This window comes from Phocoena sinus, chromosome 16, assembly GCF_008692025.1.
Source record: "Phocoena sinus isolate mPhoSin1 chromosome 16, mPhoSin1.pri, whole genome shotgun sequence".
In the NCBI taxonomy this organism is placed as follows: Eukaryota; Metazoa; Chordata; class Mammalia; order Artiodactyla; family Phocoenidae; genus Phocoena; species Phocoena sinus.
In genome coordinates, this window is record NC_045778.1 from 61329408 (window position 1) to 61346066 (window position 16659).

At 43.8% G+C, this 16659-nt stretch overlaps 1 protein-coding gene across 1 annotated transcript in view; it reads left to right on the forward strand.

The window, feature by feature from the left end:
• Positions 1–16659, forward strand: part of SORCS3 (sortilin related VPS10 domain containing receptor 3) — a 606008-nt gene that overhangs the window by 539950 nt on the left and 49399 nt on the right. The window contains exons 15-16 of the mRNA XM_032608449.1: positions 7705–7822; positions 8829–8962. Of these exons, the coding sequence (XP_032464340.1) occupies positions 7705–7822; positions 8829–8962 (252 nt within the window). The remainder of the gene's footprint in view (positions 1–7704; positions 7823–8828; positions 8963–16659) is intronic.

A 16659-nucleotide genomic window follows, 5' to 3' on the forward strand; every position in this document is an offset into this window, starting at 1 on the left:
TCTAGCCTGACGTCTGAGAATTCAGTTGAGGCAGTAACAGAAAGAGGAAAGTCAGGAAGAAACTGGCAGAGTCAACTCTGGCCTTGTTCTCTTTCTTAAGGTTTTCTTCAGGCAGGCAGAGATGGGAGAGGTGGGGGTTACAGGAGCTCAAGGTGCTGGTGCTGGAGTGACTGAGGAGGATAAGGGAAGGGGGAGGGCCTGGGGCAGCTTGATGACAACACAGTATTATCCTAGTGGAGTTCCACCAGATGTTCCCTCAAAGGTCAGTCTGCAGTGACATCCTGCTAATCTAACTCCCCACGCACTATTGGTTATACCTTTTGCATATTTCCAGTGGTTTCCTAGTGATGAATTCTTGTTCTTTTCCTCGCGGAAGGATTGTGGTCAACCACTGTCTCCTTGAAACTTCTTTCAGCTTTTATAACTGTATATAAAAGTTGGCGTATGTGGAGGTCAAAAAAAGAACCGGGTTACTGTGCAGGGGAGAATCAGGTAACCCAGAGTTGCTCTCCTGTAAAGACGAAAACATCTGTACGTAGCCTGCTCCTCTGATTACATTTAGTGTGGCATTGTTTCCACCTAAATTATAGCAATTATATAGGAAGATCCCCTTTGAAATCATTTAATTAATGAGTAGCTATCCCTCTGTGTGGATGGAATTCTAAGGAAGTCTTTTATTTTTGTAAACCACCTCCCTCCCTCAAATTAATCACTTCCCTACCCACAAGGTTTACTCAGGTCTGGATGGTGGATTAGAGAAGGTGTGTTATTTAGGGTCCCAGCAAATCACAGTTGTTTGTGGGAATCCTAGCACAGACCGTGATGACAAGGGGTAGAGAAACTGCTGCTATTTCTCCTGGATTGTTTTAGTCCTCCTAAACCTCAAAGGACACACAACTCAGCCATGTTCTTTGGCCCAGAAATAAGGGTAGATAGAGCTATTACCCCAATTTTGGAAGAAGTGGATGGTTTTGCTAGATTAATTCTACCCATTAATCAACCCAGAACTGTTTATTGAGCATCTGTTATATGAAAGAAGTGCCAGTGGAGACAAAGATGAATGACTCTAATTGATAAATCCTTTGTGTATGGGGTCACCAGGAGACAGATAGCTTGTCTACCTGGAGGTAGACATAGGGATTGAAAGGACATAAACTCTTGGAAATCATCTTTAAGGAGCCATGTTCCACCTAGACTATTTTTGCATCCCATCCTTTAAGTATGCGTGTCACTGCTTAAAAATTATCTTCTGTGGGCTTCCCTGGTGGCGCAGTGGTTGAGAGTCCGCCTGCCGATGCAGGGGACACGGGTTCGTGCCCCGGTCCGGGAAGATCCCACATGCCGCGGAGCGGCTGGGCCCGTGAGCCGTGGCCGCTGAGCCTGCGCGTCCGGAGCCTGTGCTCCGCAGTTGGAGAGGCCACAACAGTGAGAGGCCCATGTACCGCAAAAAAAAAAAAAAAAATTACCTTCTGTGAGGAAGCTGAAAGCTTGAGAGATGAAGTGATTTGCTCAAGGTCACCTAGCTAATTTAGTGGCAGACAAGGACTAGGAAAAGACAAGTTTTCTAGTTCCTTGCCTACTACTTTTGCTACCGTGCCCAGACCACCTGTATGTTCAAAGTTAAACAACCACACAAGAGGACACTTTGTGACCAGAGTCACATCAGCAGTGCAGACAGATAGCAACAGAGGAGTTTAATAGAAAGAGAGAGATGGTCTCAGGTTTGTAAAGCCCAATAAGAAGGTGAATCTGGAGTGGAGCCAAAAACTCTCAAAAAAAATCCAGGTGACAAGGGAAAAAGGAAAATAAAAACAGAAGTAATAAATTTTAATAGATTTTTCCTGAAAATCCATATTGTGAAAAATGGCTCTGAGAATTCATTTATTTATTTATTTATTTATTTATTTTTTTAAATTAATTATTTATTTATGGCTGTGTTGGGTCTTCCTTTCTGTGCGAGGGCTTTCTCCAGTTGCGGCAAATGGGGGCCACTCTTCATCGCGGTGCGCAGGCCTCTCACTATCGCGGCCTCTCGTGTTGCGGAGCACAGGCTCCAGACGCGCAGGCTCAGTAGTTGTGGCTCATGGGCCTAGTTGCTCTGCGGCATGTGGGATCCTCCCAGACCAGGGCCCGAACCCATGTCCCCTGCATTGGCAGGCAGACTCTCAACCACTGCGCCACCAGGGAAGCCCAATTCATTTATTTTGTTCTGTGGGGGGGAGTAACTTTTTCAGGGGAACTAAAGGGTAGGCTACCTGTTTCCAGACAGTCGTATGTATTTATGTATAAGGTGTCTACTTTCTGCAAGGCTCTCTAGGAGATGTCACACACACACACACACAAAGGACAAAGCCCGTGCTTTTTAGGTTAGTATTTACCTTGCAAAAGGAATTTTGGGCCAACCCTATCGAAACCTCTTGATGAGCAGGGCCTTGGGTATGAGTCTGTGGGGGTCCCAGCAATGAGAATGATGGCGATGGTAATGAATATTGTCAATTGGGAGTTTTCAAGATTTTCACATACATTATCTTGGGGTTTTGATTATGTTGATGAAAATATGCTTTGAGTTAAGAAGGGGGACTGGGGATACATTTCTGAAGAAGGAGGTCAGAATAGTTTATCTTGGTAATTGCAAGGAAGTGGGACTGTGGATGACAGTGAATTTGAACACGCTAGAAATTAGCTTTTTTGCCAAAGACTTGAAAATGAAGCCACCCTCTCAAATTGCCTTGTTCCATTGGTACCCAGTAATCAGCCATTCTTTGTCAAGCAACTATTGTTGAAAAGCTTTATGTGGTCCAAAGAAGTATAAGAACATTCCCAGCCTTACAAAGCTCTCTAATTGGTTGCTACAAATTTGACCGAAAATACAAGAAAATTAAATTCTGGGTAAGTGGTCTAGAGCAGTGTTTCTTAACAGGTGGTCCTGGAGACAACAACATCACCATCACCTGGGGAGTTATTAGATATGCAATGATCAGGCAGCCAACGCTGCTCATTAGGAGGCCTGGGTGTGGGACAATCTATATTTAACAAGCTCTCTAGTTGATTCTGATGCAGACAGTGGGGATCCTCTAGTCTAGAGATAACGGGACCATTTGAGTTTCTGAGGAACGAGAGCTCAGTATTGTTGGAACAGTCACAGAAGACTTTCTAAAAGAAGTAGTACCTGTTTTGGGAATTACATTATCCTTTTGGAGATGTTCCACAACTTTGGTTCCTCCACCCTAGCCATCTCTTGAGTTTTTGTATTCACTTCGTTTATGAGTCACTTTGTTTCCCAAAATGTTACCACAAGTGGGACGAATACGCTGCCCCTGCTTTACTGGTGATAAGCTTAGAGGAGCATTTCCAGGAGATGAGAGGCTTGTATCTGCGAAGTTGATTTCTTGCATTATTATTTAGAAATAGTCTAGGCTTTCTCTTGCTCCAGTCCAGGACCAGGTGGATCTAGTCAGTGTTTATCACCTCTAAGTGATGGAGGTGGTTTCTAACCCCTCTGACTTCCTCTGCAGGGTTCTCATTCCTGCAGATCCTGTTGTGAATTTTAACATCTGTTCTAAGGGTAGTTACGAAAAGGGATGAGAAATGCTTGAAATTAAGTTAGTCCTTATTGTATCTCCGACTTAGTTTGCTGTGTTTCTGTCATTTCTTCTTCTTCCATGAGCTCCAATCAGAAGAGCAGTGAATGAATCCAGTATCGGACAGAATTAGGGAAGCCAGATCTTTGCAAAAGAGAGACCCTGCATCAGAGTCACTTATGCGCTATAGGAGGGGGCCCACCATGAACTGAGAGTGGATGGAGAGACAGGAGTACATCAGTGTCTGAAAGTTACTAAGGGGTTTTACCCTACTAATTTCAGTTGGGATCCAGTGAGAAAATGAACAGAGCTCATAATCCTAACATTAAATGTTTAAAAATTTTCATCTGGCCCAGGAAAATGACCCCACGGGAGAGCATACTAGCCAACCCCTGAGTGGAAATATCAGTGTATCAGTTTACAGTTTGGGGAAGGACCTGGAAAACATGGTGTAAGGAAATTTGGGTTAGAAGCCAAAGAAATACTGGTGAAAGGAAGGCACCTGCGGGAACTGTAGAAGAGAAGAATCTAAGTTAGTCCACAAGTTCTGAATGAGCCTCTGTTTTATGTTCAGTTCTGAAATGAGCCCTCAGATCAGAAACAGATATCCCCAAAAGCCGGGAAGGCCAGCGACATGGACATCCTTAGAGGCTCAGGGTCAGTTAGACCACACATACTTGGGTGATGCCAGCATCCTCTTTAACATCAGCCCTGGGAAATGGTTAAGCCTGAGCTTGAAGTTCTCTGCTTACTAACTCCTGAGCCGTTCCTTTCCTGTGTGGGCAACTTTGTCTATTAGAAAGATCTCTCACATTTTGTAAACTTTTACACTTTTATTTTTTGTTATTTTTTAATACCCAAGAGATCTCCCTAGAGTGCCCATTTATTGGTCTTCCCTCCACTGCCCCTTCCTAAGTCATCCCCAGGTTAACCAGCCATAGTTTTATACCACTCCTTGCTTGGATTGGTAGATGAAAAGTGGTCTCAAATCATATCGCCATTTGTATTATTTCTTGTGCCTCCTGTAACAAATTACCACAAACTGGGTGGCTGAAAAAACAGAAATTTATTCTCTCATAGTTCTAGAGGCCAGAGTCCAAGGTCAAGGTGGCAGCAGGACCTCGCTCCTTCTAGTGCACTAAAGGAGAATTCGTTCCATGCTTGTTCCATCTTCTGATGGCTCCAGGTGTTCCTTGGCTTGTATCTGCATAACTCATCTTTGCCTCTGTCTTCACATAGCCTTCTCCTCTCTGTATGTCTCTCTTCTTTGTATCTCTTATAAGGATACTTTTCATTGGACTTAGGGCCAGGATGATTTTATCTTCAGATCCTTAACTCACAACTTCAAAGACCTTTTTCCAAATAAGGTCACATTCACAGGTTACAGGGAATAGAACATGGTCATGTCTCTTTGGAGAGCCACTATTTCATCCAGTACATCATCTGAATCCCTCTCTTTTTCAGTGTTCCTTAAACTTTGGGAACTGTGAACCCTTTTGGAAATCTGATAAAAAGATATGTAATGTCTCCATAGATAAATACACACAGGCCAGTAAATGCATATTTTATTGCAAATTTCAGGAGATTCAAACTCCACTACCACCACCAAAGCTCCTACATGTATATCCTTCTTGAATGGTGACATCCAACACTAAGTACAATTCTCCTTTGTTATGTAGTTAATGTAAAACAGACCAGGATAGTTCCTCTTTTGTTCTAGAGAATATACAAAATTCTGCATTCATTAATGCATTCTAAGGTTACCTTAAGTATTTCTGGTCTCTCTGAAGTGTTTACTTACATTAATTACATTGTATACAAAAATTCTTAAGCTACATCGTCATCATGATTATTATGTATCCTGAGCTGCACCAAGCCCCATTTCTTTTATCCAGTACTTATGTAGTTGCCAGGGAGGGACCTGATATTCTTCCCTGTTATGTCAGCCTGTCTCTTCAGTTTGTCAAGACCTTTTTGGGTCCTGATTCTGCCATCAAGCATATTGACTGTTTCTTCCAGCTTTGTGTCATCAGAAAATGCAATTTCCAATGATGACCATTATTTTCATGTTGTCAAGTCATTAATGAAAATGATGAACGAGAAAGAGCAGACAGCAGAACCTTGCAGCTGACTACTCACCCCTCCCTCCTGGTTGATTTTAATGCCTTAATTAGGTACTGTTCAGCCACATAAATTTTACTAGCACCTGGCTCATGTTTTTTCATCTTTTCTTCAAGACTGCTACGGCAGACCATCAGATGCCTTGTTGATATCTGGGTAAATCATGTACCTCATATTTTCTTCTTCTGTTTGCCTAGTAATCCTTTCATAGAAAGGAATGGGATTCATCTGACATGATGTATTTTGTGATCTATAGAATAACTGTAAACTGTTTGGAGTAGGTAGAGCGTTTTGTTTTTTGTTTAGCATCACTAATATCCTGCTACTCAGAGTACTCCAATCAGGGAAGACTTTCTGGAGGAGGTAGCATTCGAATGTGGGAGGATTTGGATAGGCTGGATAGAGAGGGAAGAAGACATTTATCAAGGTTTCTCCCACTGTTTATTTTTTCTTGATGAGCTTTTAACCTTATTCTCCTCTCTTAAATAGAAACTTTTTATGAGATAACTGTTTTGTTAAAGATTAAAAGTTGACTGGCTCGTGACCTTTCCGTGAACTGAATCAGAACTAAATGGGAGAAATACCTTAGCGTAGACCTGGCATGGATGTATTGGATTTGGAGACCAATGAATATAGCAAGAATGCAATAGAACAGAGAGAACGTGAGGGCAGGTATCCCACGCAGTACTGGCCACACAGTCCAGGGTATTCTAGCCTCTTGATTCCTACTACTCAGGGCTGAGGGAAGATTCATGCAAAGATCATACGGTTTTACTAAAGGAGAGACCCACAGTCACTCCCTCAAAGTCTGCTTAATCTTTTTTTTTTTTCAGTCAAAGCTCTAAAAAGCTTTATTTAACGAGTAAATGACAGGACATCAAAAATCATTTCCTAAGGTGTATTTTAAGTTGTGTGATCTACAAAACAATTCTTTCTCCATTTCACAATTTTAATTAGCCCCACCCCTCCCAAAGCATCCTCATCTTTCAGATAGAAGAAGAAAATGTCCCTTGAGGAGAGTTAGTCTCTTAGGTGTCATTATGAGGATATTTGAACTTGGGAAGAGGAGAATCCAGGGCTGTGATCATGATTAATTCTTGCTGGAATGGAAGCCGTCCGATTCCTTGAAAGACTTCAGTGGGTTTTGGTTCCCAGCATGACTGGTCTCCCCTTTACATCACTCTGATCGATGCCTTGCATTGTAATTACAAGACATGCCACCTGAGTGGAGTATGGATGATCAGTCTTTTTTTCTATTTTTCTAGAAATGATTGATCATTCATGTTTATAGGGCTATCAACTGCTGGACTTTGAAAAGGTCAGTATTGATTAAGTGGCGCAGAAAGTGTGCTTCTTTGCTATACATAAATATGAGTTCCTTTTATGAGACGACTGATTTTTCAGGGCAGGGGGAAAGAGGGTGGTATTCACATGAATTAAGCAATGAGAATTTCAACTAAAACACACTTAGATTCAGTCAGAATATTGGAATTGGCAAGGTCATACTTTAGATTAGCTAATCCACACCCACCCCTCCCAACATACACACGTACAATTTACTTTACAGATGAGAAAACCGAGTCCCTGCCTGTGGACATCAGTAGCTATAACAGTAGTGCTTGCTTTGAGAAGAAGACTAGATGTGAAAACACGAGGAGCAGGTCTACCTGTGGAGAGGATTGTAGATGTTTGGGGAAGATTTTTCCTTCACCATACCTTTCTATATTTGAAAGCCTTCCTGTAAAGCACATATATTACTTTTGCAAAAGAAAAAAAAAGTTGGTTTTACACCCACAGTGAATACCTTGTCAATTGGCCGTACTTGTGTGGTCCGTGGACTTCCCCTCAGTAGCCTTCACAGACCTGGCTTTAGAAGAATCATTAAAGTCCGGGCTGCAGTTCAGCCCTCTCTCCCTCCAGTCTTGGTGCACTAGACTAGACGCTGTGACTGACTACGGGGCTTTATCTGCTTGCCTTTCTCATTTGTCCCCTGAACACTTAGAGTTTTTGGCCACTTCAGCCTCCACTCGGAATGGCAGTTGGTGAAGGTGGACTACAAATCTGTCTTCAGCCGGCGCTGCAGCAAGGAGGATTATGAGACCTGGCGCCTGCTCAATCAGGTACAGTGCAGGGCGGGTGGTCCTGTCCTAGGAAGAGGGGCCACTGCAAGCCCTGTTTGGTCCTATCGGACCTTCCTGTTTGCGGAAGGAAAGTCGTGGGCCATCTGGGGATAACGGTGGGTTTCGGGGGAGGGATTGGAACCCACACACCCAGGTCTAGCAGGGGCAGGTGATATTTTGGGACCCTTTTGCACCCTGGAATCCTGATCTACTCATTGAAATCACCGAGCAGCCTAGGGAAGTGGTGATAATGGTAACCTGGGATTTTAGTGCTGCCCATGTGGAAATAAGCCCAGAGAACTAGGAGACCCCACCAACGATGTGATCATCTCACCTTTTACTGGGAAGCATGAGAGCATTTCTCAGACCAGCCTGAAGTCAGGACCCAGGAGCGTTGTGGACAGGACCACAGAGAAGGGGTGAGAGGTGGAGGTGAGGGGCTCTAGCAAGGCAGATATTTAGTGCTATGCAACATAGGCAGACTTCTTTTTTCTTCAGAACTATTGGGTCCTTATAATTTGTACCAACAAATTGTTATCCTCCTCTCTGTGCCCTTGACTAGGAATAAGGACTTGGACACAGTGGTTTATCATAGGGAGGGAACTTATTGGGTCCACTTCAATTTTACTCTGAAGATGATGTGAAAAATATGCCAGAAGTGGGTTCTTTTCCGCTGGAGTTTCTGCTGATGCCATTCGGGCAATTGCCGGGTGGTCTGTGAGGATGACCTGGAGTGTTTGCATTCTCTGTGGAGGTGGAGAAGAAACAAGGCTAAGTAGCCATCACTGGCTAGGTTGGGTGGAGGGACAGTGATAGGCCAGCCTCCCATAGTGTTCCTCGTGCGGGGTAGTAAAAGATAAACCTTTGAATCTTGGAAACTCCTGAATGGTTCCTGGGAGGGAGATTTCTACATAGAGTGACGAAAAGAGAATGAAGAGGCTAACGCTGGTTTATTTCACCATCTCTGTGTTTTTCTGCCTCTCTCACTATGGACTTCCTTCCTAAGGGGGAGCCTTGCATCATGGGAGAAAGGAAAATATTCAAGAAACGCAAGCCAGGAGCTCAGTGTGCCCTGGGCCAAGACTCCTCAGGGACGGTGGTCTCAGAACCCTGTGTCTGTGCCGACTGGGACTTTGAATGGTGAGTCCCTGGGCATCTCATTGCCAATTCCAGCTAGACATTTACTGGTTGGGGGGATGAGGGTGAAGATGAAGCTGGGGAGGAAGGCATGACTAAGAGATAGGTGTGTCTGCTGGCCTATGGGCCTCGCTGCCCCAGTTCCTGGCCAGATGGGATGTCTGCATCCCTGGAAGGAGGACAGGAGGAGGCGATTTCACAGGGAAGATCACTGTTCTATCAGAGCAGCATGTCCAAGGGGACTTCTTCCCATCTTCAGTTAGCATCTGTCCTGGAAAGTCCCAGAGAGGTGGGGCTGGGCACAGAGAGCTCAGAGAGCTGCCACCTTGGGCAGTTACCTCCAGAAACGTTAGCTAGAATTATGCTCTTCCAAATGAGCTCTCTTATCATCATTTCTTTTTTTCTCCCTCTAATGACAACCACAAAGAATGACTTTGACTCTCACCTATTAGCTAATGACTCACAAATTTCCAAATATTTACCTCCATCTCTGGCCTGTCTCTCCTCTTGGATGGGGACATTTGTGTCCATCTATTTACTCAGCATCCATCTTCCCTTGAATTGCTAATAGGGATTACAAACTTGGTGTGGCCAAGCAGAATTCTTCCCGAACACCCACTAGTGGAAGCAGTTTTTCAACTTTTCTTAAGCCACCCCCCGCCCCCATCCCAGACCAGTTTTTCCAAATTCAATAAAACACACTGATATCCACTCGGTTGCTTAAGTCAAAATCCCAGGAGAGCTTGATTTTTCCCTTTACCTTCAGGTCCAGGCCATCCACAAGTCCTTGAAAGTCTCTATTAACAAAACACATTCTAACTCAAAGCACCTCTACCCATGACCACTGCAGTCTGGATCACTCCAACAGTTTACTAACTCACTCTCTGCTTCTACTCTGGTCACCCTGAAATCTATCCAAAATTATATTTTACAAACCCAAGTCAGATCTTATCAGTCTTGTACTTGAAGCGCTCCAATGGCTCCCCCTCTTCCTTAAAATATAACCTAATCTTCTTTCTTTGCTCCACTGTAGATGACTGGCCCGTTGCCATTGCTCCTTAACTCCTTACTGTTCTCCCCTCATTCACCATTTTGCAGCCACGCTACTGTCTCCTACGCTTTGATTAACCCAGACTCATTCCTAGCAAAGGAAACAGCAGGTACAAGGATTTCTTCCACATCTCAGCATGGCTGGCAACTTTGGATCACTCATGCCTCAGCAAAAGTGGCAGCTCCTCAGAAATGCCTTCTGAGACCATCTAGTCTCACCTACACCCTGGCACTCTCTGGCACATCACCCTGTTTAATTGTCATCTTAGTGTTAATCACAAATAGAGAGATTGTGTTTTTTGATTTCTTTGTTATTGCCCATCTTTCCCCAGTAGAATGGGAGCCTCTCACTGTTGTGGCCTCTCCCGTTGTGGAGCACAGGCTCCGGACGCACAGGCTCAATGGCCATGGCTCACGGGCCCAGCCACTCCACAGCATGTGGGATCTTCCCGGACCGGGGCACGAACCTGTGTCCCCTGCATCCGCAGGTGGACTCTCAACCACTGTGCCACCAGGGAAGCCCTGAAGGTTGTTTCTTTTAGGAGAGTCAAAAACCTTCCCAAACCTGGGAATGGGTGATCCCATCGGTGATCGCAGCGTCATCCCAGGCTGATTCCAGTTAGACGAATTCTTCCTCTGTGTCACAGTCAAAAACTGAACTTCATTTGAGATATTTTCATCACCCATTCCAAAGCTAAGGGCTCAGGTGTCAGCCTATAGACATGGAAGGGGCAGGACAATGACAGAGCTGCATTAGGGCTTATCTGGTGTCTAATAACAGAAATAAGTCCAAATGGGTACAGAACAGCTGCCCTGCCCAGAAGCCTCACCCCCTCCATCCTCATTTCATCCAGCCTGTTTCTTGATTTGCTCTGTAAGCCATCTTCCATTTCCCACTTTCTACTAGGACTGTAACTGGTAACAGCAAGCCCGCTCGTTTACCATGACTGCCCCCTACCTGCTCTTCATCCCTGAACTCATGCCTTGAAAAGCTGGACTTCAGCAAGAATCGTCCAAATGGGGTGTGCTAGATTGAATTGAATTTAAATGACAGGGTCCTATCTGTAGCATGTTTGACCCTTTGGAAACAAAGGATATTTTCACAATTGGGAAGAATAATTTTTAATTATTAACCACAATCCAGAAAAATAGTCATAGCAGTGATACAGTAGGCCACTCAGAATTATGGTACATGACATATTGATGTCAACCTGAATGTGCAGAACTGAAAATCAGGCTTCCTTGTGTCCTTCCGCAGACTGACTCCATAGAGGTGCATCGTCTTTGCATATGTCGTGCTACATTTTCTCCTGTGTCTCTCTGAACTGTACTAGACCCTCACCCATTGTTGGGAAGCCTTACAATTGAGAAAGAGTAGGAATCGTAATGTAAATATTTTTTTCTTCAGCAATTACATTAACATTTACTAGTCTGGGAGAAAAACCCAGCTCTGATATTCAATTTTTGACCTTGGGCAATTTACTTAATCTCTATGACTTCACCTCCTAGGCTATTAAATACAAATATATGACATGTATCTCATTGGGTCCTAGGGAGGAATAAGTGAATTCACATACATCGTTATTGTGAATAAGGAATTTATCCTAATGGTATACACAGCTTTTGATGCTGCGGTTGTTGTTAATCTTGAACCCCAGGGTTAAGTGGTCCCCATGGTATTGTTAGCAAGTAAATCAGAGCTTATACATCCAAATAAGCACTGTCTTCGAAGTTGAACCTTTGGGTGTTATCCATTTATTTCAATGGCGATGGCTTTGCTTAAACTATTTCTGAACCTGTCTTTGGAAAACTGCTGTCAGAATGCATCTATAAGTAAAGAAGTGGAGGGAGCAGCCCTTGCAAAGTATTCTATGGTTCTCACACTTGCATTGGTAGAGGTACCACCTGGACCCAACACCCTGTAATGTCAGTATCATTACTATGACATTTTAGTGAGAAGAAAATTAGCATCTGGAATGTAAGTTACTTGACCGAAATCACATTAGCAGTGAGAGAAAGAGGTGAGGATGAAATGTAAGTCTAGCTAAATTCCACCTTCTCCTCTCTATATCATGCCATTTCTCAAGAAATCAAACAAATCTTTGTTATTTTAGATACACTTTATTTTTCAGAAGAAATAGGGTTCCCAAGTTTGCTTATTCTAAAATGATCTCATCCTCAAATGATCTAAGTTAACTGCTGGTGATGAGGTTTAATATAGAATGTTCCATTAACTCTAAACCAATGCCAAATAAAGTAGTTTTGGCCATTGGTACTAGGAATGTCATAGGTGTATGGTGTACAAGAGGACTTCATAGAATTTTGAGGGGAGATATATAAGACATGGTATGTTTGGCTCTCTGTAGCCAATCATACCTCATATTAAAAAGAAGATAGAACCACTTGTGTCTGAGTTAGGACTAACAAACACACAGGACTTGAAGCTGGGTTAGTAGTCATAATCTGAGAACAAAAGCAGAAGAATCGTGTGACCTAAAAGTATTTTTGCACTACTTCTGAGTATGGCAGAGAGAGTTTGATTCTGAAATTCCTGAGATTTTTTGTTGTTGTTATGGTGGTTTTCATGGACAATGGGACTGAGTGTTTAAAATTTTTTTCTTTGTTTTATTTTTAAGTCAACTTCAGTAAGCATAGGTATCAGTTAAAAAGACAGTTTTTCAGGCTTCCCTGGTGGCGCAGTGGTTGACAGTCCGCCTGCCGATGCAGCAGACGTGGGTTCGTGCCCCGGTCCGGGAAGATCCCACATACCGCAGAGCGGCTGGGCCCGTGAGCCATGGCCGCTGGGCCTGCACGTCCGGAGCCTGTGCTCTGCAACGGGAGAGGCCACTCAAATATAGTTTGTTTGTTTGTCTTTAATGCTCATGCTGAAAAATCCGTGTATGGCAACAGTTTCATAGCCCTGTCTCCTTCTCAATGTTCCTTCCTACCAGGAAGTGTTAGCTAAGGAATCTGAAGACCCCAGCTTGGTTAGTATAAGCGATAACCGTTCATATTCCACCTAGTTGTTTCCCTAAGCCAAGTCAGGTCATGTTCATTGGATTGGTCCAGGCAACTTTTAAGTCTCAGAGACAGCAGGGAGTAGAGACTGGGGAGGATAGATTAAATGCGTTGATTCCAGTGGAAAAGTTGAGGAGTGCAGCCTGGGTTCACAGAGGAATTTTCTGCCCGTATCGTTCTGCTTAAGAAGGAAGGCTTTATAGATTCTCAGGTGCCTTTACTTGTAGAGCACCATTGAATTTCGCAACTTTCACCTTTCCATCCAGAGCGGGTGTCAGTAACAAGTATGAATTTTACATAAATGTTGATGTTTCTACTTAAAGGCCTCATAAATCCCCCAGCCTTATGTTTACTGTACAGAACCTCTCTGTAGCAACCTCCATCATGGCACTGGTGAGGGGCTAGGAGCAAATCCTCCATGAGAAGTAAGTTTGTCAGAAACTACTGGGTAGTCAGAAAAGGGAGCTGCTCTGAAGTCCTATGAGGGCTCCTAGGAAGTACTTGCCCCCTGGGAGGTCCAAATGCATTTGTTCAGTGAGAAACCAAGTTGGACCAGAGATTATGCCAAATTATTCTCTTTCTTACTCCTTCATCCAACCACTCACACAGCAGTAATTTTGCTGAGCACCTGCTATGTGCCAAGTTTTTTAGATGGATTAACTTAATCTTCCCAACCAGCTCTTGGAAGGAGAGTCTGTTATCATAGGCATTTTATAAATGAAGAAATCGAGACAAGAGAGGTTAAGTGTAACTCATTCAAAATAATAATATGGGGGCTTCCCTGGTGGCGCAGGGGTTGAGTCCACCTGCCGATGCAGGGGACACGGGTTCGTGCCCCGGTCTGGGAAGATCCCACATGCCGCGGAGCGGCTGGGCCCTTGAGCCATGGCCGCTGAGCCTGCGCGTCCGGAGCCTGTGCTCTGCGGCGGGAGGGGCCGCAACAGTGAGAGGCCCACGTACCGCAAAAAAAAAAAAAAAAAAAAAAAAAAAAAAAAAAAAAAAATAATATGCTACTCCAGAGTCTCAAGTCTCAGTATGTCTTTTTTTTTTTTTTTTTTCTCCACACCTCGCAGCTTGTAGGATCTTAGTTCCCCAGCCAGGGATTGAACTCAGGCCCTTGGCAGTGAAAGCATGGAGTCCTAACTACTGGACCACCAGGGAATTCCCAAAGTCTCAGTATGTCTTAGTGTTTACCTTCCACGTCCAGTATGGCTCCAGATCCACAGAGCGAGTTTATCAAGTGGCAGTGTAGAACGAGGGGAAGAGATTTGGGGTGCCGTAGTACATAAATTCAGGCACGTCTGAAATCTAGTCAACCTTTAGTATTCTGCATATAGGGCTCAATCAAGCATATTTTTTCTATAGACCAGGCATTGTAGAAAAATCGAAGCTGTATTAGCCAGAGGTGTTGGATGCAAAGGAGGGATGACAGGAAATAGAGTATAATTGGGTGCTGAATTTCATGATCCAGACCTGTGCTGTACAGTATAGTAACCACTAGCCACATGTGGTTATTTGCATTAAAATTAAATACAATGAGCCCATCGACAGATGAATGGATAAAGAAGATGTGGTACATATATACAATGGAATAAAAGAAACGAAACGAAATTGGGTCATTTGTAGAGACGTGGATGCATCTAGAGACTGTCATACAGAGTGAAGTAAGTCAGAAAGAGAAAAACAAATATCGTATGTTAACGCATATATGTGGAACCTAGAAAAATGGTACAGATGAACCGGTTTGCAGGGCAGAAATTGAGACACAAATGTAGATAACAAATGTATAGACACCAAGGGGGGAAAGCGGTGGGGGGGGATGATGAATTGGGCAATTGGGATTGACATGTATACACTGATGTGTATAAAATGGATGACTCATAAGGACCTGTTGTATAAAAAATTAAATTAAATTCAATTCAAAAATTAAAAAAAAATTAAATACAATGAAACATTCATTTCTTCAGTTCCACTAGCCACGTTTTGGGTGCTCAAAAGTCACATGTGGCAAGTGGCTACCATATTGGATAGCATAGATGTAAAACATTTCCATTATCACAGAAAGTTCTGTGGGACAGCACTCGTCCTACCTGCAAGTGCTAGGAATGGTGAGAGCAAAGAGATCACTGAGGACTGGAGTAATGATGGAAGGCTTCCTGCAGGAAGTGGTGATGGAGCTGTATAGACTTGCTGCTGAATAAGTATGAGGAAAACGGGCAGCACATCCAAGAAAGCGGATATGTGAAGGTTGTTGAGGAATAGAGGGGTATGGCCAGATGGGTAGCATGGGGTTAGATTAGGAGAGACACTTGAGTGATGATTGTTTGATTTTTCAAACAATTTCTGAAATGGTTTGGATATAATTATCTTTCTATCTCTGTAGCTACATTTAGGCTGTGCCTTAGCAAATGATGATGACATTAATTATTAGTCCATTGTTTTTGTTGTGGTTGCTTCTCTTTTCTGAGTGTTCATGCTGTGGCTGCCAAAAACCTCTATCTGATCCTAAACCCAGTGTGCTCTACTGTCTCCTAAGATGAGACAGAGACACCTGTGGAACACTCATCCTAGAGCCTCAGCTCCCAAATGGGGAAATGGAGGAACTGGGGGTCGATGAGGCCATGATGGGGTAGTGCATAGTCTGAGAGTAGGATACCCCCTACCACTGGGCCAGCAGAGACCATGACTTCTTGGATGGCTCCAAGAGGCTCAGAATGACATTAGGCCCTCCCTGCTGATTAAATGGGTATTTCATGGGCTTGTACTAATGCTGAACCAGCTATCAGGAATCTCAATTATCACCTTTGGTTAACATCATCAGGTGTGTACAATCTTTAACAAGTCATTTCTCCTCTTTTTCTTCTCCTTCCCAATCTGTCAACTGAGGGGATTGAACCCAAGGAATACAGGTGTCCCTTCCTATTCTGACATGCAGAAGCTTTTTGATTTCTGAACTTTTTCTTGTCTATTCCTTCTTTGGATTGTCTGAGGCTTCTCCCTGGATGGGACTTGGAGGACACATAGGTCCCTATGTGTCCTAAATGGACAAGTTTTCCCATAAGCTTTTAGAAGTTCTAAACCCTTTTATAGTCAAGAAAAGCACAGAGGTGGCTTATTTCTTAAAGGAAACTGTGTGTTTGCAGAAGTTGTGGTAGCTTACTTCGCAGAGGCAAATCAAACTTTCTGGTACATTCTCTTCAAATGTCACAATTCAACAGAAAACCACCTTTCCTCAAGAAGCTGGAGCAGCAGCTGGGGCTGCTTATTTGCTGACATCGCAAAAACTCCAGAGCTGGGAGGGATCTTGGGCAGGATGAGAGATTTTAATATACATTTAGCAGAAGTTAATGAAGAAGTTCACAGCTTGGGGGCAGCCAGTGATGTTTCCATTAATGTTATTAAATATTAATGAGGTGCTTTTTCTCTTTGGGGCAAAGCAGCATGGCTGATGCACCTTTTTTTTTTTTTTTTGCGGTACGCGGGCCTCTCACTGTTGTGGCCTCTCCCGTTGCGGAGCACAGGCGCCGGACACGCAGGCTCAGCGGCCATGGCTCACGGGCCCAACCGCTCCGCAGCATGTGGGATCTTCCCGGACCGGGGCACGAACCCGTGTCCCCTGCATCGGCAGGCGG